At 49.5% G+C, this 27,935-nt stretch overlaps 1 protein-coding gene across 2 annotated transcripts; it reads left to right on the top strand.

The window, feature by feature from the left end:
- On the top strand, window positions 1–27,935 carry MNT (MAX network transcriptional repressor). 2 transcript variants are annotated; one of them, XM_030462238.1, is made up of 6 exons: window positions 1–103; window positions 9,098–9,662; window positions 12,145–12,186; window positions 12,861–12,972; window positions 24,732–24,924; window positions 26,472–27,935. In XM_030462238.1, exons 1-6 carry the CDS (start codon window positions 31–33, stop codon window positions 27,188–27,190), a joined length of 1,704 nt encoding a protein of 567 aa, XP_030318098.1. In that variant the 5' UTR covers window positions 1–30; the 3' UTR covers window positions 27,191–27,935. The 2 variants fall into 2 exon arrangements, with proteins under 2 accessions (XP_030318098.1, XP_030318099.1); XM_030462239.1 differs by lacking the exon at window positions 12,145–12,186.

Genomic DNA, 27,935 nt, shown 5'->3' with positions numbered 1-27,935 from the left:
GCGGTGGTGGCGGCGGCCGGGGCCCGCGCCATGAGCATCGAGACGCTGCTGGAGGCGGCGCGGTTCCTGGAGTGGCAGGCGCAGCAGCAGCAGACCGCACGTGGTAAGGGGCCGGTCGCGCCGAGCCGGGGCCGCCGCCTGACAGCCCGCGGCCGGTCGGGGCGGTGCGGGAACGGGAGCCACGCCGGCAGCTCGGGGAGGGCGGCGGATGGGAACGCGGCGCTGCCGGTGCCGGGAGGTGGCGGCGGGGGAAGCCCCGCGGCGGGCGCGGGGAAGTGACAGGGCGCGGGCGGGGAACGGCAGGGCGGGTAGAGGGGGGGGAGCGCGGCGCCGCCCCGTCGGGGGCGCCCTGCGGGCGGGGCGGCCCCGAGCCCCGCGGGTCCCGTGCCCCGGGCCGCGCCGGGGGGCGCCCGACACCCCCGCCCCTCCCGCGGGCGCGCTGCGTGTCCCGCGCGCGGGCGGGGCGGGGGCGGGCCCGCGCCGCGTGACGCCATGGGCTCCGCCCACCACCACGTGCGCGCGGCACCGCCCCGCCCGCGCGCCGGGAGCCCCGCCCGTCCCGGCCTCCCGCACCCTCCCCGGCGGGGACCTCCCCGACCCCCGCAACACCCGGGGGCTGCCCCGGCCCCCCGGTGCCGCCGTGCGGTGTCGGCAGAACCGCCCCTGCTCCTCCCGCCGGGTCACGGCGGGCTGACGGCGGGGGCGATGCGGCAGGGGCTCGGCGACAGCGTGCGGGGGGACCCGCGCGGGTGTGATCAGCGCCGGGGCTGCGGGCCCGTGGTGTGCGTGATGAGTCATGAGGAGAGGGGAGGCAGGCAGGCAGCGCTGGGCGTGCGGGGACTGCGGTGGTGCTGGCTGCCATCCGAGGCGGGGGCTGTCCCTGCCTGTCGCAAGCCGGTGACAGGTCCGTCCCCAGCCCGCTGACACTTGCAGCTCCGGGACTCACGGGGTGAATGTGCGCTGGGTAGAGCAGAGGTGAAACACCGGAGAGCTGGTGTGAGGCAGGGCTGTTTGTTGTAGCTGCTGCTGGAAAAGATTTTAATTACTCTCCAGCTCCGCCGCATTATGAGAGCATTTTGTTAAATGGATGCAACAAGTGAGGATGTGGGATCCTTGGGAAGAAGTGTCTGCTGCCAGGCAGGAGGGGCAGGAGTGCCCTGGCTGCATCGTAACCTCTCAGGGCAGAAATTATTCCTAAGTGAGGCATGGGTGAAACAATGCACCAAAGCAACCAAGAAATTGGGCAGGTTTACTGGTTAGCAGGAGCAGAGGTGAGGACCTGTGGGGTGGTGTTTTGCACTAAAGCCCACTCGGGGTCAGAGCTGCCCAGGGCTCAGCACTCCCTGGGCTGTGCTGGGTGCTTGGTGCTGCTGACAGACCTGCTGTCAGTCCCTGTGTCACCTGCAGCAGGGGTGTCAGGGCTGAGCAATGTTGGTGCAAACGTGGCAACTTCAGGAAGTCCTGAGCACCAGGAAGATGTGTGGCACGAGAGGAAGGAGCCCTTCACCTGAACTTTGGGTAACAGGAAGATGGCAAGGGAGAGCACAAGCAGAGAAACAACTGGGAAAGACTCTGGGCAATAATGAAACATTCCAGGTTGGCTTTCTTCCTTCACGGCTGCCTCCCTCCCCTCCTGATTCAGACTGTGTTCAGACAAGCTCGAGAGTCTGCACTGCAGCCACAGCTACACTAATATGGGTCTGGTCCGGCCTTAAAATCAATCCAGTTTGGGAACACCATTAGAAAATCTAAAATAAAACTCGTTGAAGGTTGCAGTGTGGAAAGCTGATGGAGGTTGTGCAGGGTGCTCAGCCTCGGGTGGGAGAACAGAGCAGGATCCCTCACTGGGAAGAACAGCAGCTCAGAAGAGTTGTGGTGGGGACCTCAGGGATGAAGCAGGCTCTGGGGTTGGGGCATCCTTGAGTTGTGCCCTTTGTTATTAAAGCTGGGTTCAGACTTTGCTAAAACACTTGCTGGATTTTGAAGGACACAGCACTAGGGGTTGGTTATCTCCCAAGTAAACTGGAAGCAAACGAAATGAAATTAATAGAGTGAGAGGGGATTCTGTGCTTATTATTTAAATAGCTACACAGACACATCTAGTGATTTTTAAACCTGTAGAAACCTTGCTCTTGATGACACTTCCCCAGCATAAACATTTCTGCTGTTTACCGACTCTGCTGGTTTTGGGAGGCTCTCTTGCTGGTTGCACACCCCAGTTTAATCCTGTGAGTACACCTGGTTCTGCTGCACACTTGGTGCTGGACTTGTGTTACTGGGGAATGGTTTCTTACCAATGTGTGTGATGGGTTCATGCAGACCTGCAGGGAGGTGAAACAACAGTGAAACTTCAGAGGTTTGGCTCATCACTGGTGCCTTCTGTCTGAAGGCTCAGCTGACCCATTCTCCTGCCTGATGTCGAGTGTTAGGTAAATGATAATACTAGTAATTTTCTTTGAGTCTCATTAATTATGGGGAAAAAAAACCCATGAGACTTGTGGGAGGTGAGTGGGATAGTTGATGTTATGAATTTCTTATTACAATATTGATGCCATGGGAATGCAAACAATAACAGACACACCCTGGACATGCACCATGTTGGGTCCATACTTTGGTGTTCCTGATTGTTTTGGGAGTCAGGATTTTGAGGCTCTCTTGTCTCATCCACATGGGCTTCATAGTGCTGCTGCTGCTAACCCTTTTCCTGTAAACCCGTGGCTGGCATGTATATAAACATGTAAATTTACACATGCACAAACTGAGGTGCTTTTCCTGTCATTTGCCAGCTCTAGGGACATTTGACTAGAATTAGAGGCTGAGTGATTTCTTTGAATTTAGGTTAATCCAAGAATGTTTCATGATCTAAGAACACAGATTTATTTAAAATTTCAAGTAACTAATACTGCTTTTATTAGTGCTTTTCCCATAGGTATTGGCTTATGACCCACTCAGCTTGTACTCTCTGCTTTCTCGATGCTGCTCAGTTCTGTCTTTCATCTTTTTGGAGATTCCATTAAGGGTGTTGACCAAACAGCAAGCCTAGTCCTGGCCTTTCCCATCTCATCCAGCTGCCGTTTTGGCACACATCTTAACTGCAGGGGATAGACACCAAGCTGTGTGGTGACCAGAAGGATATTCTTTGGCTCTGGTGCCTTCTTCCTGGTGCTGTTGGGGGAAGAGGACCAGCTCACAGCCAGCATCCGTGTTTCAGCAGCATGGCAGTGCTGTACTCGGTGGGGTCCTCCTCTGATGTCTCTCAGCAGCTCTCATCAGTGTGATGCTGGGACACATCTCCAGAAGCCCTGCAGGTGTTAGGTGCAGCAGTGGCAGTTCTCGTGGCGATCGAGGAACAGAACAGTGAACTGGTGTCCAGCAGACACTTACCTAACAGGCTGGTAATTAACCTACAGATCCAGTTTTGCTGTGACTCAGAGTGTGACATGAAGTCATTTAACCTGTCTTTGCTTTAGCTCCTGGCGTATGTGAGATACAGGCAGTGTATTGTTTGACACAAGAGGTTTGCAGACTGATGATGGTCATAGACCTGCTTGCCAGCAGAGGAGGTGGTGAGGAGTGCTCACGTCTCCTGTGGGCCCATGACGTGTCAGTGCTTTTGGTTGTCAGAGTACATTGTTTGTAATATGGTTTATTAAGTCAGCTGATGTTTAGCATTCTGTTCTGACCATCATGGTCATGGGCTGTGCTTCTGCAGACCCTGGAGTGTCCCACAGGGCTGGGAGGGGAGACAGTGGTGTCCTCCTGTGTTGGAGCAGGTGGGGCTGGATCCTGCCAGTCCACAGTGCTGCTTTTTGCTCTGCACACAGCAGCTGTTCAGCTTGCAAGTAGTGGCTTACCAGAACGGATGACTTTGTCTCCCTGTTTCTTAAAAGTGCCAGTGCCCAATGGAAAAGTGTTGAGACAACATCCTGCCTGGAGACAGCTCTGCCCACTGCCTGCCTGGGTGAAGCTCCTCCTGCAGTGGAGCAGTCAGGAGTCAGCCCTGTGCTGTGGGTGCCCACTCTGCTGGTCAGAGTCTCTGCTTCTCTGCACTTCATCCCCAGTTCTGCAGAAAGCTGCAACATCAGACCCGCCTGCCAAGCTTTGGTGCTGCTGCAGGGACCACACGTGGCACACTTGGCACCTTCATGGCTTGAAAACACTGGAGTGGTCTGTGTGTATACAATGCTCATCCACGATGGTTTCATTTTTTTTGCAGTCTTAATCTGTTTTCTTTGTATAACTGCTAAGCTCTAGCCCTTTATTTCTTTCTTCCTTCTGCTAAGAGTTGGTTGTAACTAAGATGCAGCTGAAATGACTATCTGGAGCTGACTCAGGGTTTCAATTAATCACTGGAAACAGCAAATTAAAGCACAATGTAAATTATCCGTGGAGATTTGAGAAGCTGTTGCTTTGAGAAATGTCTGCCAGGTATTGTTTAGTTATGGCTGATTCTTCTTTGGGGCTTTGGAGGTGAACTACAAGATTTCTTGAGGGTCTTTCCAGCTTCCCTTACTGCATTGTAGGAGCTGCAATGGTTTTGTTGAAGGGACATACTGCCTTGTAAGCCACCTCTTTCCATAAAGTAAGAATAAAGCATGTCTGTACTCTAGATTTGATCAGGCAAGAGGATCATCTTGTCATTTCTCTGATTTAGTTCAGGTTTGGATACTGAGGCCACTTAGATTCCTAAGAGTTAGAGATGGTGTGTCTGGGGCTGATGGAGAGGCAGCTATGCAAAGGGATGGACAAAAACAAAGTGGGTTTAGCCCAGATGGGAGAGAAGAAGTGTGCTTGTGCTTTGCCATTGTTTGCCAAAGTTTGGAGGGGCTCAGAGAGAGGGGTCACCCTGTCAGAGGGGTCTCAGTCCTACAGTGACTGTGTGCTGTCACTGCCCCTGGTGTCAGCAGCCTCAGCCGTGACTCAGAGTTGGCTCAGGCTGAGCACTGCTGGTCCAGTAATGCTGACTTGGTTCTTATCTCCTTCTCCTGGTTCTCACATTCGTGAGTCCAGGACCTGCAGAAACTGAAACCAACCTTCAGGCTCCAGCCTGTCCTTCCTATCAGCGTGGCAGTCCCCCTCCCCGAGTGCAGCCAGGCCAGCCTGGGACATGGAAAACCCCTGGAGACTTCCCTGGAACCAACCAGGAGTGACTCCTGTGTATGACGTTGCTGAAGAAACGTAGGGAGTGAAATCCAGGGCACTCTGCTCCGGGTTTGTAGTGCTTCATGATGTGCAGAATGAGCTCCCAGAAGCATTGAATGATTCAAAGAAAGACTTCAGACTATTTAGAAAATTACACCGCAGCACTGCCAGCGCCTGACTGTTCATGGAGTTCCCCAGTGATCTCTACGTGTAGGGGAGGGACCTTTAGGCATACGTAGAGGTGCTTGATTACCCAAAGGCACATGCTGTTTTTAATTCTAAGTACTGATAGTGTCCCTAGTACAAATAAGGTGCATTAAAAGAACATGAAAGTTCCTGAAGGCGTGCTCGGGCAGTGCTCTTGCAGTGCTTGGGGACAGGCCCGGGGGATGCGTGTGGCTCAGCCTGCGGCTGCTGCTTTGGGGTGGCATTTCCAGGGCAGGCAGGAGCAGGGAGATAAATTTAAACCTGGCAGATTATTAGGTAACAAAGTTAAGAGAGGCTGGCACTGTGTATTCCTGGGCCATCAGGGGTCTAAAATAGCACTAGTCCACCAGTCAGGAACACTGACCCTGTTTCTGTGTCCTCTGATGAGATTTGCAATTCAGCCCTGCTGCTGCTGGCCTTGCTGGCATCCTCCCCTGGGGCTTGTGGCCTGGGTGGCTTGGCCAGGGAGCTGAGGTCCCCTGCTCTTGTGACATGAGCTTTGTGGCAGGCTGGGTGAAAGTCCCTGTCCCCTCATGTCTCAGTGATGTGCGAGGCCCCCTGAGGGTTCACAGGGCTGGTTTACTTCCCTGATTCAGTCCTCAGTCCTATTGATGAGGGTGTCAAGAATGAGAGGAAATCACACAAAATGTTGATGTGGACCTGCTGGTTCAGCTGTCCCTCTGAGCCCAGCAGAATGCCCTGGGCCTCCCCTCCTCTTCCCAGCTGGGCTTGCAAGAAGCTCAGGTACCGAGTCAGAGCACATGGTGTGCTTGTTACCCTTCATTTCTTTAATCTCTGTGAAGGAAAGCAGGCGAACCTGTTTCATACAGGAAAACAAATAGCTCTAGGGGGCTTTTTTACAGTGTGTGTTTAGATTGTTAGCAAGATGTGAGTACGAAGTGAGCAGGAGACAGAGATCTTTGTAGCTGGATGGAAGTGTTTCTGTCCCACAGTGGGTGTGTGTAGGAGATGTCTTGGGACTCTTTCAATCTGGGGGGAGCAATTGTGTGGTTCCCTTTTGCTCGTGGATGAGTCAGACACAGAGGACAGTGTCTCACTGGTGTCAGGTTTTGGCTAAAAAAAAAATCTCCTTGAAATAAACTCTTCAGCTCAAGGGAGCTTGAGATTTGAAACACCAAAGGCCTTGCTGGCAGCTTGTCAGCAGCCTCAGGGCTGCACCTGCTTCCCAGAGACATTTACATAAATATTTCTGATCAGTAGTGCACCCGTGTAACCTTACTTTGCAGTTCTCTTGGCTTCCCCAGTGAATGAAAATTATTTGTAGGAATTTCACTGCCAGCAGTGCAGACCTCAGCTGCAGGTTCTCCTTCCTGGATTTGAACCTTCTGCTGTCACTGCCAGGAGCCAGTGCAGATGTGAGTTCTGCTTGGGCAGGTTCTGCAAAGCCAGGAGCTTCCATCCACCCATCACCTTTCCTGCTGCTGCCCTGTGGGGTGGGGATGGAAGCTTTGTGGGGTTTCTCCAGGCCTGCCCTCAGGACACCTCTCCCTCTGGCAGGGCTGGAGAGCTGTGGTGTGGCCAAACATGCACGTAGAGAGCACCATGAGTCAGCGGGTCACTGGGGTTGAATTTCCTCATGCATCCTGTGCCAGGGCCATCCCCTTGGCTCTGGCTGAAAACCAGGCACTAAAGTGGGGCAAAAGAATTGCAGACAAAAGGATTTTGTTTATTAGTTATTAGTGTTGTTGAGTTGAACCAGTCTGGAGTCATTGGTAGCTAAGGTTCATGTTGTTTTCATCAGGGGATTCCTACTGAGGTTTCTGCCTCTCTGCCCTGCTTGATTTTTTCCTTTAAGGAAATTTGATTAATTATATTTTCTTGAGATATTTCATGGTAGAGAAATACTGCATTCAGAGTCTGAGCTTCTGTTTAAAAACCTCGTATATTACAGTCAGTCAGATCTTGAGCTCACCTGCCCTCTTGCTTGGTGCCACAAACAGTTGAATTAAAATTTTTGAGTCTTTGGCAGCCACGAGGAAAGCACTCTTTGGATGTGAAATCCTTCCAGATCACTGATTTTCACATGGTGCCTTCCCAAGTGCTGCAGGGTCAGAGGTGCAGCCCTGGCGCTGGTTTCTTCTCGTGCAGGTTCTGGATGTCACTCAGTTGAGTGCTTGTCCCCATTCCCGGTCTCATAAGCTGCATGTTTTCAGGCTGTGGCTGCAGTCAGGAGCAGAACTGGGGCTGCTGAGGTTCTTAAGATTTGAAGTTCTTAACCAGCAAGCAGAATTGGGCCAAAATGCTTTAATGAATGTTGGAGGAAATATGATGTTTGGTGTAGAACTTCTGGGCTGAAGGGAATGTCAGGAAATCGCGTTTTCTGTGAATCCGGGGCAGTGGTGCTCTGTGGTCACATGCACCAGAGGTCATCCAGTATCAGCAATACAAGTTTCGTTCCCTTTATTGCTCTCTGTTGCTTTTGTGTGACACCCCTCAGAACCAAAGCTGGGTGAGACTGTACCCAAGCAGCAGCAGGGCCCCCGGGGTGGTTCGGCAGCTGCTGAGGTTGTCTTGGGCCCTTTTCCCTGTGTTCCACTTGCTGTATTTAGTAGAGCTGCTTCCTGTACATGATGGGTTGGAGCAGAACCCAGGAATCCCAGGTGCAGTGTACATTCTTCTCTGGCAAGTTTCCTCAATATATACAGCTCAACTCAGCATTCAGGTCAGACTCCCATCCCCTTTAGGCCCCCAGCCAGCTGCCTGCCCCCCTCCCTCAGCTCTTTTGGGGTGTTTCTCAGAGCTTCCCCTCAGTTCCTTGACCCTGCTGACACAGGTCCCAGCCTGGGTGCACCATTGCTCTCATCCCTTGCTTGCTGCAGTCAGAGTTTATCTTCCAGCTTGTGTTGTGTCACTGTACAGAGCTGGAGCCTGCAGCATGCTGTTGCTGCACCATTTTTTGTTGCAGCTCTCTCCTCGGAGGCTGTCAGGAATGGGATCTGCTGAGCTCCATGGGCAGGGGGTTTGGAGGTATTTGATGAAGGCTGTGAGATGTCGAGATGCTAGGGCCACTGGCGCCATGGGACTTGTATAAATAAATTTTATTTGTGCCTTGTTCCCTCAATTAAAGCTGGAGACCTGGATCGTATTTAATGAGGTTTATTTTGCTAGTCAGGCCACACAGATTTCATTTACTTTGTTGGGTGTTCTGAAAACATACAGGAACATACACACAAGTTTAAGCACTTGAACAGAATCAACAGCAGTAAAGAAGTGCTCTGATGGGTTTGTAACAGTGTCAAGTCCATTGAGCTAAGATTAATGCTTGACAAAATAGGGTATTTTAACCTGAGAAGCCTACTCTGCCCTGCAGTAGAGCACAGCAATGTGTTCACATCATGAGCAGGGCTTTGGGAAGGTGTTGCAGAGGCATTGCTTGGGGTGTTGAGTCCATCCCTGGGGGCTTGTGCAAGGATGAGCAGGGACTGAGGTCCTCCCAGGAGTGGGCACAGACTCCTGGCCAGTCTCTGAAAGGTCCATTCATCTTGTTCAGCTCAGTGATGTTTGGCCTTGGCAGAAGGGGCTTTCCACTGCTGGGTTGGACCTTGGCAGTGGGATGTGGCTGGGTCAGTCCATTCACCTCCACACAGCACAGGGACAGGGGAGGAGGAGGAGGTTGGTTGGGTGGTCTCTTGCTGCTGTCCTCTCAGTTGGTTACCAGCCTGGTTACAACTGTGATGGGGAACCTCGAGGAAGCACCGCTAATCTCTGTGTCTCCTTTCTCTTTCAGAGGAGAATGAGAAGCACGAGAAGCTCCGCCTGGAGAGGGAGCAGGAGCAGAAGAAGGCCGGCAAGGCCAGCGCGCCGCGGGCCAACAGTGCCACGATCCCTGAGGAGCCCCGGAGCGAACTGCTGGTGCCCATCTCCCCCCCGGCCCCCCCGCTACCCCCGCCCCTGGCAGCCCCCATCTCTGTCATCCCCATCCCCGTGGTCACCAGCCCCCCGCAGCAGGCAGCCCAGACCACCCTGTCCCCACCGCTGGTCCCACGCCACCCGCCCCTCCTAAGCACTCCCGGTGTCACTAAGGAGGCCCCCTCGGTCCCGCCGGTCATCCAGAGGCCACCGGGACCGCTCCTGCCCGACGGGAAAGCTGCTACCCCCCCCTCGGGCAGCCCCAAGCAGCTCCAGCATTACGCAGCCCCGGTCCTGGCCATCTCCCAGCACCATGTGGTTCAGCAGCCCATCCAGCCACACCAGCACCTGCAGCACCCAGCAGCACCCCCGCAGCTCGGGGCTCTGAAGCTGGCTCCAGCAGAAGACATGAAACCAAACGAGCAGAAGAAGAGACCTGGAGGGTGAGTGCACCTTGTCTGTGGAGGCTTCTGAGAGGGACCAGACAAAAATGATTCCAAGAGCTGCACCGGTCTGGAGCAGCTGCTGCTTGTGTAAAGAGCTGTCAGACCAGAAATACCAAGATCTGTGGAGTTTGGATGCCTGTTTTTTGATAGCAAGATTTCCCAGCTTGATGGTTTTTATTTCCCCCCTCAGACCACACTGTAGGACCACTTCTGTACAAGGATTTCTTTATCCAGGCCAGAGCTGTCTTAGGAAGCAAGGCTCAGCACTGCCTGTCTGATCTCGGGTGGCATCTGGTATGTTTGGCAAAAGATCTGTGGTTATAGTGGTCAGGGAAATTGTACAGCAGTGCTGCTTTTAGGAACTTTCTTGAAAACTGGGATGTGATCTGGGAGGTTTTCTTTCCCAGGACAGAGAGCACCTTAGCTGCTGTTCCTGTTCCCTAGTGCTGTAAGTGCTAAGGGCTTCCTGCTCATGCAGAACTGCAGCTGGAAGGAGGCTGTTTAATCTGTCCCCACCCTCGGACAAGACTTGTGACTCTGATGTTGCTCCAGGTTAGTGTTTGTCTGACTTGTTCTTAAGGACTTTGGCTGGTGGAGACTGTCTCTGCTCCTTAGGCGGTTGTTTCCAGATCACAGTATCCTGGTATGTAGTCTGGAATTATTTCTTGTGGGCTGGGGGAACAAATTGTTCCCCTCAAGCACCAGCAGAAGAGACGGACAAAAAGCAGTCCTTGCCAGGCCAGTGACCTGCTTGGGAGAAATGTTTGGGCCAGATCAAAATCTGGCCTTGGCTTTTGCACCCTCCCAGATGGAGCTCAGTATCTGAATGCATCAGAAGGAAAGGACGTGGCAGATCACTTTCTTTTTCCCAGGTCCTCTCCTCCTTATGGCATTTGCTCTGAGCTGTAATGCGGAACCACTGTATCCCAGATGTGAGAGGAGCACAGGGCTGTGACTTGGTACCTCTGGATGGCCTTCACAAAAGGAGTGGTAGTTTGTGTCATCGTGTGGGAGCAGGAAGAGATGTAAGATGTAGTGGACAAAAAGCCAGTTCATTGTGTCCTTTGGGATGGTGAGATCCCAAAATGCATAGAAGGAAACAGCGACAGTAACATAGATAAGAATTTGTAAAGATAATGGCCTGTGTAAAATGCCAATATAATTCCTTCTAAGATAGATTGTGATCTTTAAAGCTTGTCTATAAAACACTCAGCTGCAGAAACGATAAGTGTATCTGTGCTTTAATCAAGTCAACCTGTCACGGGTGTTGTGTGGGTTCAGAGGGGTGTGGAGGGGGTTTCTGATGGCAGATGGTACCAGTGAAGGCTGGGGGGGTTCTGTGGGAGCAGCAGGAGGGCTGTGGTTGCACCAGCAAACTGCTCTTGGGCCATCACATCCAGCTTTGCTCCTGGGAAGCTGGAGGGCTGATGTCCCAGTGCAAACTGCAGCCTCACCACTGGGTGTGTGCTGGAATCGGAGCATTTTGCCCTGCAGGATTTCTAGAAAATCCCTGTCTGATGCTGAGCGAGTTGCAGAGGTTTCCTGAGATGCATTTTGATAGGTTACCCTGAGGTGCATGCTCCTTGTTTCCCCACAATTCCTCCTTTACACACAACCACAGAGAAGATGTCTTGAGCTTGTAAATGTTCCATGGGAACAAGCTGTCAAATCTTTGTTTTTAAATACCTGAATATTTATGAAATATTAATGTACCTCCTGAAATGGTCATGTCAGTGTTGGTGTATTTTCAGCCAAAGGCAAATAATTACTTTCTATAGTGTGTGGAAGGTATTTGAAGTCTGCACATGTGTGCTAATGGACTTTATCACCACTACAGTTGAAAAATTAGGATAATGTGTTTTTGTGGGGCTTTTCCTAACTGTATGCCTCTGATTCAGAGGGTAAGGACAGGCCAAAACCTCAGAAACCAGAAGCTCACCCTGGTTCTCCTTCAGCTGTGACGGGATTCCTGGATTACTTCATCCTGTATTTATGCTCAGCTGTGTTATTTCAGGCACAGTAAAAAACTGCGGTGGTTTGAAGTATGGCTGCCAAGTCCTGTACACTTCAATTTGAAAATACATAAATCTTACCCCACTGGAGTGTAGGCATAGATGGGTCAGAATCTGGGCTATCTGGTACTGTATAAATGCATGCAGTTCACACTTGGTGTCTTTCTCCTTGCTATAGTAGCTGTGTCTGTGTATAGAGACACACACTATAGCTGTCTGTATCTTGTGTGCATTAGATGCATAATGTCTACCTTATCTAATATGCATGTATAGATTTTATCTCCATACAGTATAGGTAGTAATATATATGAAAGTAATATTAAAACAGTGATATCTGAAAAACTGTTGCTTTTTAATATTTACTTGTATATCCTATACACACACACACACACTGCTGAAAGCACAAGTTGTATGGCAGTAGTTTTAAACCTGACACTGAGTTTATTTTTGTTTTGTTTGGGTTACAGGGTTGGGACCAGGGAAGTACATAATAAATTGGAGAAGAACAGGTGCGTAGAAAGCCAGGGGTTTGGGTTTTCATCATAATTTCCCTTTCTTTTTGTTTGGCTTTGGCATTTGTTTGTTTAACAGATAACCTGAACAAAATTCTTAGTGACTTTTAGTGAATCTTGTTGCAGTACTGCTTTGCTTTCTTATAGCTCAGTTCTGTATCTCTTGCTTCCCAGTGTGTTTTACTTCACTGTGTAATTGCATTGCCATGACTCTGCATTGCCTGATCCTGCAAAGCAAATCCCCATGTGCATAACTGTGTTAACTTATCTTTTGATTTTAAGTAAGAAAATAGCCAAGATCTGGGGCCAGGGTACCGTGTGAGTGCAGACTGAAGACCAGTTTCCGATCCAAAGCTCTCACAAGTCTAACTAGATAAATCAGAAGTATGGTGAAAGTGGAAGCAACATCACAGGGAGATGAGATTTTTCATTTTAGATTGCACAATGGTTTCCTAACAAAGTTAGGTTTAGAATCCGGGGATGCAACCCTGTAGCCTTTCTGCTGGATGAGGTGGTGTAGCTGGGAGCATGCAGGTGGTCTGGGTGACTGCTGTGCACATGTGTATGTGTTTTGCTGGATTAAGGCCCAAATTAAGCTCTAGCCCTCTGCTAAAATTGATTCCTGGTGTGTGTGCTCCCACCAGCTGACAAAACACCTGTGCTTTCTTTAGACGTGCCCATTTGAAAGAATGCTTTGAGACCTTAAAACGCAACATCCCCAATGTAGATGACAAGAAGACCTCAAACCTCAGTGTCCTAAGGAGTGCCTTGCGATACATCCAGGTACGTGCAGCGTTCGGGTTGTTGTTGGCTGTTGTTGTTGTTGTGTAGCACTTTGCCTGCTGGAACTTCAAGACTGCAGATTTCCAGAACATTTGGATCTTCTAGGAGTACATGCTTCATGCAGTCTCCTTACTTTAGAAGTTCCAGGTTAACGGCAACTCGTCCATACCAGTGATGGTGGTGCAGTGAGCACAGAGTTCAGGTGATCGTAAGGAGGGACATGCAGTCTGTATAAACTGAAGCTGCTTCTTTTTGGACTAAGGTGAATTTTAATCCATGTGTTTGGGGGTAGCTTTTCTGTTTGCTTAACTGATGCAGACAGATGTCTGTGAAGATTTTGAATGTCTCAAATTTTTTATGAGGTGGAGGTGTGAGTACAGGTCATTTGCTTGGAGGTATGGAAAAAGTGGAATTTGGGGTTGCAGCATGAAGCTGCAGGTGGCTGGGGTACTGTGAATGAGTGAGAGAAAGTGTAGGTAAGATTCAGTTGTGTTGGCAGGTTAAGTGTGTGTTTCCTTCTTGTTTTTCTCTCATACTTGACAGTGTCAGCAGTTTTGTCAACTTTTGCATTGATTTGTTCTTATCTAGCATGTTTTCCATATTTAATATTTGTAAAAGCAGTTACTGGTAGCACAAAAGAAATTCTTAGATGTCCTCTGTGAGTGTGAAATCAATATCATGCAGTGTGTTTAAAATTCATCTGGAAAATGGAAGAGTTGCTAAATTTATAGTCCATATGAAGAGAGCCAATAGACCTCATACATTTTGGCTGGTATTAAGGGTGCTCAGGACTGTTCATAATGAGCTTTTCCACACTGAGGTGTCACCTTTTTTCCTCAATTTCTTCCAATTTTCCTCAGTCTCTCTCGGATACCATTTCGTTCCTGTGTTCAGAAGTACTGGACATCGACTACTTGCATTGACTTTACTTTGGGGTCAGTAATTTCTGATCACCTTTCAAATTTAGATCAGCTCAGCCACTCCTGTTAGTCTTCACTGGTGACTTTCCTTGCAGAGCCTTTTCTTGGGGCAAAGTGTGGTGTCACCTGGCCACTGGAGGATGGTGAAAAAGAGGAAAAAGTGTTGCTTGGAAAGGTCATTTTTGGAAATGTGGTTGTATTGCAGTGTAACGGGCATAAGAAATTATCTGAGCCTTTCATGTGATGTCAAGCACGTGGTGTTGGTGGGGAGATGAACTCCCATTAGTGGTGAGGGACACACTGGGCTCTGGGGTTGGTTTGGGCTGTGAGTCTGGATCAGAACATCGGGCAGGGAGCTGCTGCTGGTCTGGCAGCTGATGCTCTGAATGTTGATGCAGGTGCAGACTCTGAGCAGGCTTTGCTCTCTGGCAGTGTTTTTGTTCTGTGCTTTTAGAAGGCAGCTTAAAATTCTCCTTGAGGGTGTTGGTGGGGATGGCTGATTCTTCTTCCTCTTCTCTGGGTCTGTTGTGGAGTGCTTGGAGGCTCAGACGCAACGCAGTTTTGTGCTACCTACAAGTGTGTACCAACAGCTCTGTGAGTCACTGGGAGTTAAATTCCAGTCACGTCATCTTAGGGGGTGTGAGCTACTTTTGTAGTGGTCCAGAATGTATTCACAGATTCAGAGCATGTTGTTTCCTGTAGGTTTCTGTCACTCAGGGTCTGTTCCAGTGCCGCCTCTCAGTTGCTTTTCCCACCTGGCTCCAGTCTGTTTTACTGGGCTGGGATCAGGTCTGTGGAGCTGACTGATCCTGTGTGCCTGACAGAGGAGGTCTCAGGGTGGCCTGACTGAAGTGTATTTAATTACTCGGAGAGGTGAGAAAACACAGGTTCTGATGGTTCATGTCAGTATTTGTATCCTGGTGTCAGGGACCATCACACCCCAGTGGTGATGGAGCTGTTCCTGTGGAGCACTGGTGGGGTTCAGGGTGCTGCAGGAGCCCAGCATGGAGCTGGGGAAGCCTGGGGTAGGCAGCTGGGAGCAGGCACCAGAGGGGTCAGTCATCTGCCTGTGGAGTGACAGTGACCCCAGGCCTGTCCCCACCACCTGCCCTCCCCTCCAGCCAGGAGCTCCACAGTGCCAGCCTCCCCCTCCACGTGCCCTGCCAGCACGTGGCAAGTGCCAGCCCTGCATGGCCAGTGAGCCGTGGCACTGCCTGGATACCCCCGGCCAGCTTGGGCTGGCTGACTGCCCTGCTGCCATGTGCATGTCCATGGCCTGGCCCCGTGCTGGTGGCACTCCAGCTTTGGCCCCCAGATGCAGGTGGCCAGGGATGTCCCCAGAGCACAGGCTCTTCCTGGGCAGTGGCTTCACCCTGGGCCTGCACCCAGGTCAGTGGCTGTGGTTGTGCTGGAAGTTTGAACATTGTTTATTTACCTGAAAAAATGGATTATCAGGAATCTTATTTGAATATTCAGAGCTCAAAATTATAAAATAATATTTTTTTAAAGTTTTTTTTAATTCAGTTTGAATTTAGCTTTGCTAAATTCACTGTCTCTACTAAAGTACCATGCACAGGTTGGGTGATGCAGGTGATGCTGGCCTCTCCCCAGGGTTTCAGAGCATGGGTGGGACTGTAGGCTGGCCTGGGGTAGTGAGAGGAATCCCAGCCTAATCTGTAGGCTGGAGCAGAGCTGGTCATGATTACAAGAGAAAAATACAAAGCATTGCCTTCTTGGCAGCAAATCATGCACCAGACTCTGTGTTTCACTCGGCAGGCTTGGTGCTTACCTCTCTCCCTTGAAAAGAGAACAGGGGAATTGTACAAAGGAGATTTAAAAATAAAACCTCTTACTCTCAATATAGCAAAGTGGTTTTTCACTGAAGGGAAAAAAGAAAACAAAACAACAAACCAACCAAACCCGAATGAGTCTTGCAGCAGAGGAGTGCAGTGTGCTGCCCTGGAGCTCTGCTTAGCTGCAGCTCTGTGCCCGCAGGAGGATGACACTGCACTAATTGTTGCAGCCGCTCTTCCTGCAAAATCCTTTTTCCTCATTCCAGCTGGAACTTCTTAGAAACGGGCTGTTTGTTTCCTTGGCTGGATTTAAATATTTGTATCTGCATCAAATCAGATAAGTCAGAAAGTTAAATTCCAAACTTTGCGTGGAGCTGTCATTTTAATTTATCCTTGGATTTGGGCTTATGTTCTGCAACAGTAAATTAGAATCTCTGCAATTAAACACACTGTTGCACAAAGGAAATGAGGCCCAACGCAGCTGGAAGTTAATAATCCTTTTAAATGGTGATTCAGTCCCAGGCAGTGTGGGCTGCTGTGCCGTGGCTCTTGGCTGAGGGAGGTGTCCCTGTGGGACACAGCAGTAGGGTGGGCTCTGGTCCCCAGTGCCTTCCTTACACAGACCACCTCACCCTTCACTTTCCTCCCTGCTAAACGTGAGTGAAAATAATGGGGGCCTCTGGAAAGTTTGAGATGTGGGGGAAAAAAATATGTTGGTAAGAAAACGCTGTTTGATTTGAGAGGGAACTGCACTGTGCTGGAGGAGGTGCTGTCAGGGAGCAGAGTCCTGTGCAGGAGACGTGGAGGCAGTTCAGAGCCAGGACTTTTTATTTGGTTCTCTTTGAAGGATTCCTTGGCCCTTAGGAAGTGTTGTAATGATCTTAGCTGGAAGCTAATTGAAGTCCTTAAGTGAGGCTGTTTTCTCTTCTGTGTCCTCAAACTGTGCCTGTCACTATGGTACCTGAACACCTTCCAGTTTCAGGGGTTATTTTCTGTTGCATATTCAGTGCAAGATGAGAGCCAGGGGATGAGCTCACCAGGTGAGATGGGGACAGCCAAAATGAGAGAGCTGGGAGCAGCACAGCCGCAGCCTGGCAGCTTTCAGCTGGCACTGCAGCTCCTGCTTGTTCACCACTACAGACAGAGTCAAATGCTGACTAAATCATAATGTGCTTACAAAATATTAGACAGAGCTGAGCTTCCCAGAGCGTGGAAAAGCCGGAGTAAAATCCTTTGATGGTTGCAAAGCAGGGCACTGCTGTGATCCAAAGGGCTGCACGTGCTGCTCTGATACTGCAGAAGTGTTGTGGGGGGAGTGCTGCGATGATGGATGCTGAGCCTTAGTCCAACAGGGGAGATTTGCCGTCTGTAAGAAATTGACTTTTCTTACAAATTCACTGAAATCCTCCACTGGTCCTCCTTGCTGCTTGTAGCACTAGAGAGAGAAAATATCTGTGGTGAGATTAAGACCTACAGTATGGCTGATTTGTCATTTATTGCTTCTGGGAGGGGCAGCATTTCTTCCTACCCCTGGAGCTGGGGTTGATGTTGTGCTCCCCACCCCCCCAGTTGGATGGGTATTGGAGTAAAGCTGACAACTGACACTAGTTAAAAACTTGTCTCTTGGGACAGGCCTGTAGTCCTCCCAGGAATAATTTTTGTTGCAAACCAGTCTTTTGATTTCTCTGGTTGTATGTACTTAGAGAAATGTATCCATGAGTGGCAAAACCATTTAGAAGTGATAAGGCTGCTTGCTGTCACTTGAGCTGTAGACCAGCTAGCCGGTGTAGTACTTCAGCAAATGAAAATAGTCTCATCTTTGTGATAGCAGCCTTCCCCTCCCAAGGCTGGGGCTGGGCTGCAGCTCCCTCCCCAACTCCTTGCAGTGGGTGGACCCAGCACTTACAGTTTCCCCAGCCTGATGCCTTTCTTGGGAGCTAAAGTAAAACATTGATGCTAATAAAAATAAATAAATAAAAATATCGTGGTATACTGGACTCAAGCTAATTGACATCCCTTCAGATTCCCCAGTAAATGAGTGCATTGTTCCTTCTGTGGGAAGTGTGCCTCATTTCCTCATCTGATTACAAAGGCAGCTTCCCAGCCCTGCCCTCAGCTGACCTCTGGCTGCATCACCCCTGCACAGGTCGATGTCATTTTCCTTTGTCATCTGTAGCTGCTGTAGACTGAACTTAAAGCAAAGACAAAATTTCACAGGTCTCAGATGGTTGTCAGAGTGGAAAAAAAATAGTTGTTCAGTAAACTCAAGCTGTGGGCACGAGTGTGCAATGGGTGTGAAGGGAGCAGTGGTTGTCCTGGGTAGGAGGATGGATTCTCTCCCTTCATAAACAAAAAAACTAATCTTGTAGTAGAGGATGTCTCAACAGCTGATCTTGTGGACATGTGAACCAGTCCAGATCCTGCTTTCACATTCATTAAATTTTCCTCTTAATAACCACAGCATCTCTTCTTCTTTTGGTTTGGTTTTATTTAGTCTTTGTTTCATCAGTGTCTTAACACAATAATTTGTCCTTGTCTAGTGTAGAGGACTAGAACAAGCCTAGTGGATTTTTAAAGCCCCATGGCAATGTTTAAGTGAGGGTTTAGATGTAACACGGGTAAAGGAGGAGACTGCAAATGTGCCAGTTCTGATGCCACAGACAAACCCCACACATCTGGCATTAGCATTTGGTCTTGTGTTAAGAACAGAGCTTATTTACATTCAGGCAGTGTAGTGGATGGATTATTGATCAGAATGCATAAGCCAAACTGTGATGCTGAATCCAATTAAGTTCCTTACCTTGGAAAGAATAGCTGTAGCTGTTGGGCTTTCATTCTGTGCCAGCTACTAGGTGAATACACTTATCTCTTATAAAACTTGCCTAGTAAAAACTGGGTCCATTAGTGCTTCCAGTGCCTCCTTCATGTGAGCAGCACTCACATGTGTAGCAACAGTGCTGCTTCATGTTGTTTACCTGACCTGATCAATTGATTCTATCTTGTCTAATGAGCCTGAATTTCAATGCCTATAATAAAGGGTTCCAGCAACAGTAGGCTGTGGCCATGCAACAGTGGTGTCATCAGTAGATTTAAGAAAGAGATGAGTACTAAGACCTTTAAAAAAATGCAGTGTTTGGTAAAGTAAAGCAAGCCAGAACCTGCTTAAAAATATGAAGGTCAGGATTAGGAAGTAAGGCTGATGATGCTGGAGTCAGGGGGAGCTGTTCAAGCACATCAAGTGCAGGGTCTAGTTCCTGCCCTTAATTGAGTCACTGAAGAGTTATTTTTGCTTCAGAGGCACATAGTAGTCGATGGGTATGGGACCAGGGGTGCTCCAGCTGAGAAGGCAGGAGTTGCTGAGAGAGCCAGCTCAGTCAGAGCCAGCCAAGCTTCCCTGCCAGGGGTGTTGCAGTAGCTTCCAGCAGCTTCCAGCCTGTAGCCTGGGGCTGTGCATAGCATGCAGTGGCACTGACACTGCTTCCCCTGGGGGTAACTTGCACAGTCATTGCAGTAGAAAAAACATGGGATTCCCTTCCTGAATCAGAGCATGTTCCTGGAGCTGGCACATCCACCAGAGCGGATGTGGGCTCCCAGGCAGCTGCAGAAGTCTCCAAACCCATCCCAGCACCATCTGCCCCGAGGGAGGCTCTGTCCAGAGAGCAGGCAGGATGTGTGCTTGCTGGAGTGGCTACAGGATGTCCTGCAGTGGTGTTTGAACATGCCCCATGTCTGAGCCTTGCAGGAGTTGCATGGGGAGTTGAGATTCCAGTTCTTAGCAGGAGCAAAGGTGTGTGTTTGTACTCCTCAAAATTACACTGAAGTAGTTACTGAGTTAAATTACAGTTGCAAGAAAACAATAATCATTGTGCATGCTTCAGTGGAGCTGAGTTCAGCCCAGGCTGTACAGGGCTCTGCAGGCAGAGGTGGTGGGGGCAGACCTTATCACCTGCAAAATAATAAAGGAGGGGCATTTGGAAACTGTCCATCCTACGGCAGCAGGAGGTTGGTGTCAGCTGTTGTCATGTTGGTGTTACTGTGATCTGATAGAAATAGTGATAAAACATGCTTTGGAGGATCCAGAAATAGGAGGAGTAAGATTTGACAAGGCTCCCTGTTTCATTGTTGCTTATCAATAATTAATAGTGACTCTGACACAGCCTGTGCCTTAGCCTCACCCTGCTGATTCTTGTGGTTTTATCCAAACACCTTTCTCTGCTCAGCTGTGACTTTTTTTTGTCTCCCTTCTCTTCCCTCAGGGTGACCTGGTGAAGCTGCACAGTGTCAACATGCATTAATTAAAAAAACAGAAAATACGGAATTTTTTTTCCCCCACTTTTTTTCTTTTATCTGTCTTACCTTTTACATCATTATGAGTTAAAATACTCTATCAAGTTTAGGCTTTAGCATATCCCTTTCACCGTGGACTTCTAACTATTCTCTTGAATCTGTTGGTGACATCCTGTTCATTTAGGGATGCAGCTGTGAGAGAAAATACAGTTCCCAGCCTGGTGATGAGGGTGTCAGGTAGGGACTGTTGGTTCTGTTGTGCTCAGATACATCTTGATCTGACTAATGAGTCAGCTTAGGTCAATTTGAGATAGCATTTAGGGAAAATTATGGCTTTGCAAATGGAGCCTGGAAAGAGGAAGGCAGGTGACTTCTTGTCCTGTACAAGGCAGGTGTGAGTTGGGTGCTCTATCTTGGGCAGGTACCTGGTAATTCTGTGTTTGAGTTTTGGGAAAACAGGAGCTGGCTCCTTGAGTGCAGCTGTGTGATTTTCTGAAGCATTAGAAAGAACAGTTTCTATTTCACTTCTCTTCCCAAAAGGCCAAAATCTCTGAGAGGAAAGTGTCTCTAAAATAAGATTGCAGAACGTCAGCAGAAAAAAAAATCAGTGATATTAAGGCTGTGCAGGTTGGGTGGGTTTGCAGACAGCTGCTCAGTTGTTGCTGTGTTCTGCTCTTTGAGCAGTGCCTGTCGTGATTCAGATCTCATCATCTGCAGCAGCTGGCACCTTTCTGTCACTTCACATTTAGGAATTTCATGGGGCTTTACCTGCTCTAGGGCAGCCTTGCAGCCTGGTGGGATGTGCTGCACCATGCAGAGGAACTCCAGCCCTGGGACCACCTTTGTGTGCTGGGGCAGGGGGTCTGAATACCAGTGGTTTTCCATGGGGTCTGAGTACCAGTGGAGTGTTGTGGAAGCCCACCTGCACTTCCAGCCCATAGCAGGGAAGGAGAGATTTTCTCTCTGGCACACAGCTTTGGTTCATGGCCTCACACAGGTGCCAGAGCTGCCTGCTATTTAACAATGGGGTTTTACATCCTCTGGCTGCTGCCATGGCCCTAACAACAAGGGTAGGAGGTGGAGGGAAATCCTCTGGTGACCCAGATCTGCTCCGTGGGCCGTAGGTGGAGCCATCAGGATGTGAGTAACTGGCTGTGACCTCCTTAGAAGGATGGAGAGAGAGGGAGAGGCAGTGGTGTGGAGTGTGGTTCTTCTCTTGAGCCACCAGGCCCTGAACAGGAATCCCCCTAGCTGTCTCTTTGCATTGACAGCCCAGAGCTTTGGGTTGAACACATTGGGATTTTGTGTTTTATCTGGGGAAAGACAGACCATAATGCTACACCGAGCAAAGGCTCTGCAGAATACCCCCAGTGAAGCTGTGTGATCCCTGGGCCATGGCTGTGGTGAGGATGTGGCTGGGCAGTGGCTCAGGCCCTGGCTGTGGTGGTTCTGTTGGGCCACCACCTGTGTTCTCCTGGGATTGGTGGTACCAGGCTTGCACATCCATCACTGCTGCAGGATTTCATCTCCAAGAACCAGCCGAATGAAGCAGTTCCCATGGAAACCGTGGCTTTGGTTCCCATGGCAACCAGCCGAGTTTCACACAAGCAGAAGGAGAAGGATCTGTTACCTCTGCTGATGGCCTGATGCTGCTCAGTGCTGTTTTCTCCAGGCTGAGGGGCTGTTGGCATCAGTGGGAGATGTGGCCCAGGAGGTCCTGCAGGTCCAGGGTGCAGGAGCAGGTCCCCTGCAGGCAGGCTGTAGTGGGTCCCTGATCTCTGCCAGTCCCTCACCACTGCATACCATTGCTGTGGGGTCTGGGGATGCTGGGCTGATGCCACATGGGGACCAGGATCTGACTCTCCTGCTTTCCTGGGCTATCTTGTTGCAGCAGGTTGGGTTGAGTTGGGGTGAGCCATTTCTCGAGATGCTGGGCTTTAAACAAACTGCTCGTTGCACCTGGAGAACTTAATAGAAAACTTAGCAGGTAGGAATGTCCAGCTTGACTTTAATTAATCCAGAAATCCAAAGTACTACAAGTAAGGGTGGCTCCTCTGCCAATGGAGCCTTGTTGGCTTGGGGGACTGCATGTTCCTCAGCACCCCACTGTCTTCTGATATTTCTGGATCCAGCATTAGTAGATGCAGGCTGGTGGACTGCTTGAGGTGTAATCTGTGGCAGTCCCTGCAAGGATAGGATCCTTTTCTTAGGATTTAGCATATTGTTCTTTATAACAAGGTGTGGAAAGCCTGACGAGATGGGATTCCATCGTGTGGAAGTTGTGCAGGTGGGATTGCTGCCAGGGACCTGGCCCACCAGCTCCTGGCTTGCCACAGCATCTGTGATCCCAGTAGCAAAGAGTTAAAGAATCTGGTTTCAAAATTGCAAATCACTTTCATGATTGCTCATTGATGAGGAATTTTTAATCAGCGAACGCCATGTAATAGAACACAGCAGCTGAAACACACTCTTGGAAAAGCTCATAATTGGAAGTGTGCTCTTTAAATTGCTAATATAATGTTTGTGAGGGGAGCTTTTTAATAAGACCTTTTAAACCTCACTGATGCCAACTGCAGGGTTAGCATTATTCCTGAGGCAAGCGCAGAGGAAGCATTGGGGGCATTATTTTCAATCTTGACATCAGAATAAGCAATTTAATTACAGCCAGCAATAAAGTGGAAAAATTTTTACAGTGACAAATGACTGTTGCTGCACAGCGACAGCAGTGGTTTGTTGTTGGTTTGTTTACCAAATAATGGCAAGTGGGATGCACAGAAGGAGCAAAGAGCAGCTCTGAAAGAGGGAGAAGAATGGACACAAAGGAGCGAAAGGTTCCAGCTGGTCCTGGGCTGGGTGTTTGCTGTCCCTCCTTCAGTGACCCCTGAGGCTAAAGGCTGCTTGGAAGCTGCTGTGTGTAGAGGAGGTGAATCATGGGCACCAAAAGCAAGCCAACATGTGGGGTTTAATTTGGTCACATGTTTAAAGAAAGGCTGAAGGGACTCTTCACTACTGCCCTTGCTGCCTTGTCACTCTGTGCCTGGTGGCAGCAGATGCTCTGCAGGCACTGCTGAGCAAAGAGCTTGCTCTCTGCTTCCAAACCAGGTGTGTTTGCTTGGGACTGCTCTTGTGCTCTGTATTATATTAGATACATCTTGCAGGGATACTGATCCCTGCAGCATACGGTTGCTGTGCCATTATTTGCCTTCAGCTCTGTATTTCATGTGCCATTAGGAATTAAACTGGGAGGACTGTAAATGTTTGGAGTGAAATGATCAGCTCACTTTCACCACAGCCAGCAGCAAAACTTGCCAGTGATCAAAAGCCACGGATGGATTCACACAACAATGAGGGAATCCATGATTTCTTCCTGGGGCAGATCACCCACATCAGGGTTAAAGCTTATTCAGTCTTTTAAGTGGTGCTCTTGTAGATTATTTTTTTTTAATTAATGGAAGTGAAAAAATCAGTTTTAAAATTGTGATTCTCACTATAGCTTCCTTACACTGCAGAGTGAAAGTTGCGTGGGCAACCCAGACTTCCAATTCCTTAACATTATAAAAAGAAACCCTACAATCCTTGCTGCACAGACATAAGGAGAAGGATCTGTGCTCAACTTTGGTGCTTGGAAAGAGCAGTCCCAGGGTGGGGGGTGTACGTCTGTTGAGCTGGTGGGAATCGTGCTGCCTCCTTTGGTGCACGTGAGTTGTGCTCAGATCCAGTCTCCTGGCTTTGAGCTGTGAGAGCAGAGAACCTGAGCTGTGGTGGCTGCACACAGCCTCCTGTGGGGATGTGCTGGGTGGAGAGCTCTGGTTAATCACACCGGGTTCATGTTCAGGCCATGCAGCAGCTCAGCCAGGAGCTCTGTCTTTACCAGCTGAGCTACAGTGAGTTGCATCCTAGAATAGTTTTTGAAAGATTACCAGTGCCAGAGAGACTCCAGCCCATCTGCTCCTCCATCCTCCCCAGCAGCTTCCTTTGGCCAGCACCCAGCCTGGGGATGTTCACCAGAGCCCCAGGAGTGGGAAGTGGTCACAGTGAGTGGGCTCTGGGATCCAGCACCACATCCCCAGGGCTATGCCAGGGAGCTGAGCACCCACAGAGCCAGTGCCCTGGCCCTGCTTGCTGCAGGACACGTCCTGCTGCTTGCTGAGGGTTTGCCTGCCTGCCCAGTAATTATCATTTTGTAGCTAATTACTGGCTGCCCTGCCCATACCTCATAATGGTGCTTTCCCCTGGTGCTGTTTTCTCTGGCAGCAGGGAAGGAAACCAAATCTGCTCTAGTATCCCTGCACCTCAGCCTCACAGAGGACTTGTCTGCACTTAAACATCTGGGATGATAGTGCCCTGCTAATCACACAGTTTGGCCATTTTAAAAATGCTTCCTTTTTTGTTATTATTAGGACAAAGATCCCTTTTTCTTTTCTCTTTTTTTAACTTTTCTGTTAGAAGATGTCAGGAGCTACCTTGGTCATTATGTTGGCTTAGTCTGAATTAAAGGCCTGGCTGAACAGGCTTTAAAGTTATTCCTGGCTAACTTCTGAGATGAAAGAACCATTGAAAGGCAGAAAGTGGTTGGCCAGAGTAACCCTTGAGGTTCTGGTGGCCAGCTCTTGTCCTTTCCTTTTCTGTCTGAATTTGAAAGACGTAGCTGTATGTGAACAGGTTTTACACCAGCACAACCAGCTGTGGACAGCTTATTGGTGTAGATTATATTTGTCTTTGTTCTCCATTTATTTTTTTTTCTTCCTTCTATCTTTAGACTTTAAAGAGAAAGGAAAAAGAGTATGAACATGAGATGGAGAGACTGGCAAGAGAGAAGATTGCTACCCAGCAGCGACTGGCAGAATTGAAGAATGAGTTGAGCCAGTGGATGGACATCTTGGAGATTGACAGAATTATCCGACAGACAGTTCAGCCAGAGGATGACCAGGCATCTACCTCGACAGCATCAGGTACCCATTATTGCTCTCTTCTTGTCTTCATCACTGTATGTCCCTGGCACAGTTATATTGTGGTGGTGGGGATCCTCATTTAACACCATCAGGGTTTCTTTGCATTCATAGTAAAGTAAAAGGTTTTCAAGTGTTTTGTAACCACTGATGTTGGCCTAAAAATACACTTGCACTTTTGTAAAGTTAACTGAAAATCCTGCACTGACATTAGGTAGACCCAAACTGGACAGGTTTGCACATTCCATCTGCTGATGGCTCACATGGAGCTACCTGCTTTCAAAATTTAGTTTTCTCTTATACAGCTCTGCCTCCCTGCTTGTTAGAGCTGGGTGGTATGTGAGCATCCTGATGTGTTTGTCCATGGATACGAGAGGGTATTCGGCCTCATAGAAAAAAGGAATTGGTTCAGGAAGGATCATCAGAGCATTTGAGCAACGTAATGAGCCTTCATGTTGTGTGAGAAGGATTTGCAGTGAAGATGAAATGACCTGGACAGATATCTGGCCTTCTGTACCCAGTGAGAAGTTTTTGTGAGCTAGGAGAGTGCATACTTTTCTCCATGCCAGTGATCTGCAGCAGGAAGAATAGGCAGCCCATGGATGTGCAGTGCTTTGCTTGCCAGAGATGAGGAGGCTCTAGCCAGTCCATACCCATTTGAAGCAGTTCCTTCAGATCGCGACTGTTTGCTCTTGGCACTCCAGGCAGATGATGCAGCAAGTCCCAGGAAGGGAAAAGCTGAACCTTTGGGTTCCTTGAGGCTTGTATCAGGTTCATCACCTTTGAATGTACTCACAGACTCTAAGTGTAGGCTGGTGGGAGTTGAGAGCAGGAGCTCTTTGTCACCAGGAGTGTCAGCCCTTCACTGCTCCAGCTGGCCTCTGCTGAAAAGGTCTCTTCAGGCTGCTGCTCACCGTGGAGCTTGCAGAAGGGAGGTGTCTTCCTTGCTTCTCCTGCTGCTTCTGTAGCTTCTGAGATGTGTAATCTCTGCCACATGGCTGGCTTTAGCAGGGACAGAGCAGGCCCTGCTCCTCCTCTGACCTCCGCAGGGTCAGTGTGTGTCTGCATTACTTCATTAGTTGCTGGACCAGACAGGAGTCCATTTTCCAGAACGAGGAGAGGAATTTGTTGCCATGTTTCTCTGTGGCTGTCTCCTTCTCCTTCCCGCTCTGGGAGCAGAGGGAGTGGCACTGATCAGTGGAACAAGTGGACAGGAAAGGAAATGTTCCTCTTCCCAGCAGGAGCCTTCTGGGCCCGGTGCTCTCTGCCTGCCCCTGCTCATGTTGCTCCCCGTGCCTGCCCAGCACCAGCTCCCAGTGGGTGTTAGCACCTCTCCAGCTGGGACTTGGAGCTGCTCTTGTTGTCCGTGCTTGGCCCACAGGCAGGGAGCAGAGGGGTGTGCTGCTGGTGGAGCCTGCAGTGCCCTGCCTGGCTGCCAGCCTGCAGCTCAGGGACTCCTCCTGCTGGTGCTGCCCGTTAGGGAGCATGCTGACTGCAGTTCGTGCTCTGCTTTCTTTTTTTATGGGAGTTTCTTCCTTTCGTTTTTCCAGAGGGTGAAGACAACATGGACGAAGACATGGAAGATGACAGGCCAGTGAACTCATTACCAAAACTAACGCAGCGCCAGCACCCAGAGCTCCTCAAAGCCGTCCCTCCCAACGCTGCTTCCCACCACCCACCCGTTCTGCCTCAGCACCACCTCTCCATCCAGCAGAAACCCACCCCGGCCCAGGCACCGCCTCCCATCCAGACACAGGCACTGGTGCAGCCGCAGGCGATCGTCCCCGCACAGACTCACATCGTGGCGGCTTCAACCGTGCAATCGACTGTTATTGCCCACACTGCCACCACCCACGCCTCGGTCATACAGACTGTCAACCACGTCATTCAGGGTCCACAGACCAAGCACATTGCTCACATTGCACCTTCCACGTCCAGCCCCATGCAACTCACCACTGCTGCTCAGCCCATTGGCCACATCACTGTGCACCCAGCCACCATCAACCACATGGCCCACCTCGGCCAGCAGCTGCCCATCTACCCTCAGCCCGTGGCTGTCAGCCAGCCCGTGGTGAGCCACATCGCTCACACGATCTCACACCAGCAAGTGAATGGAACCACAAACCTTGGCCAGCCAGCAGTGATGGCCAAGCCTGCTGTAGGAACCCAAGTTGTCCATCACCCGCAGTTAGTCGGGCAAACGGTCCTAAACCCAGTGACTATGGTGACCATGCCATCATTCCCAGTGAGCACGCTGAAGCTGGCCTAGAGGGCATCGTCTGGCGGCGAGGGTTTGTTTAGAACCTATCCTAAACTCCATACATTCCAACCGCGTCCGACTCTGCGGGAGGGAAGTGCGGGCCGGGCCGGGCCGGGTGGCAGGGGCGGGGCTGGGCTGTCCTCAGCCGCCCAGGAGCCGCCCCCGCCGGCTGCTGCAGACGGGGCCTCTCTGCACTTGAATTTTGCTAATCCGAGAAAACGTCACAGACAGTTGTTCATGGTGATTTTTTTTCCTTTTATGTGTATTCAGTGAAATATGGATATGATGTTCTTAAGACTTTAATTTTCCCCTTTTATGTGTTGCTTCTTTGTAGGATAAAAATTGCTGATCTCTTTATTGAGACATTGCATAGAGTGGGAAAAAAATCATAGAAGTCTATATTTATATATATGTGTGTATGTGTGTGTATATATATGTATATACATATATATATAAATATAACATTTGAAGAAGGCCTTTTGTAAGGTTGATTATTTTGCAGGATTATTAGACAAAATTCATTTTTGGAGGAAGAAGACAGAGTGTCCTCTCTAAACGAGAAACTACGATAGATGGTTTGGTGGACCAGGGTACATATACAGTGACAAAAAAAAAAAAGTCAACCATGTTCAAGGTATTTCCCATCATTATTATTACATTTCAAAAAACCATCTAAAATCACTGTGACTTGTTATGGCATTTTAAGGAAATTCTCTGTCCTGTCTAATAAAAGGAAAAAGAATACACAACCAGA

Source organism: Calypte anna, chromosome 19 (genome assembly GCF_003957555.1).
Source record: "Calypte anna isolate BGI_N300 chromosome 19, bCalAnn1_v1.p, whole genome shotgun sequence".
Lineage (NCBI taxonomy): Eukaryota > Metazoa > Chordata > Aves > Apodiformes > Trochilidae > Calypte > Calypte anna.
The sequence above is the reverse complement of the archived record's forward strand: the minus strand, read 5'-3'. Positions and strand labels throughout refer to the sequence as shown.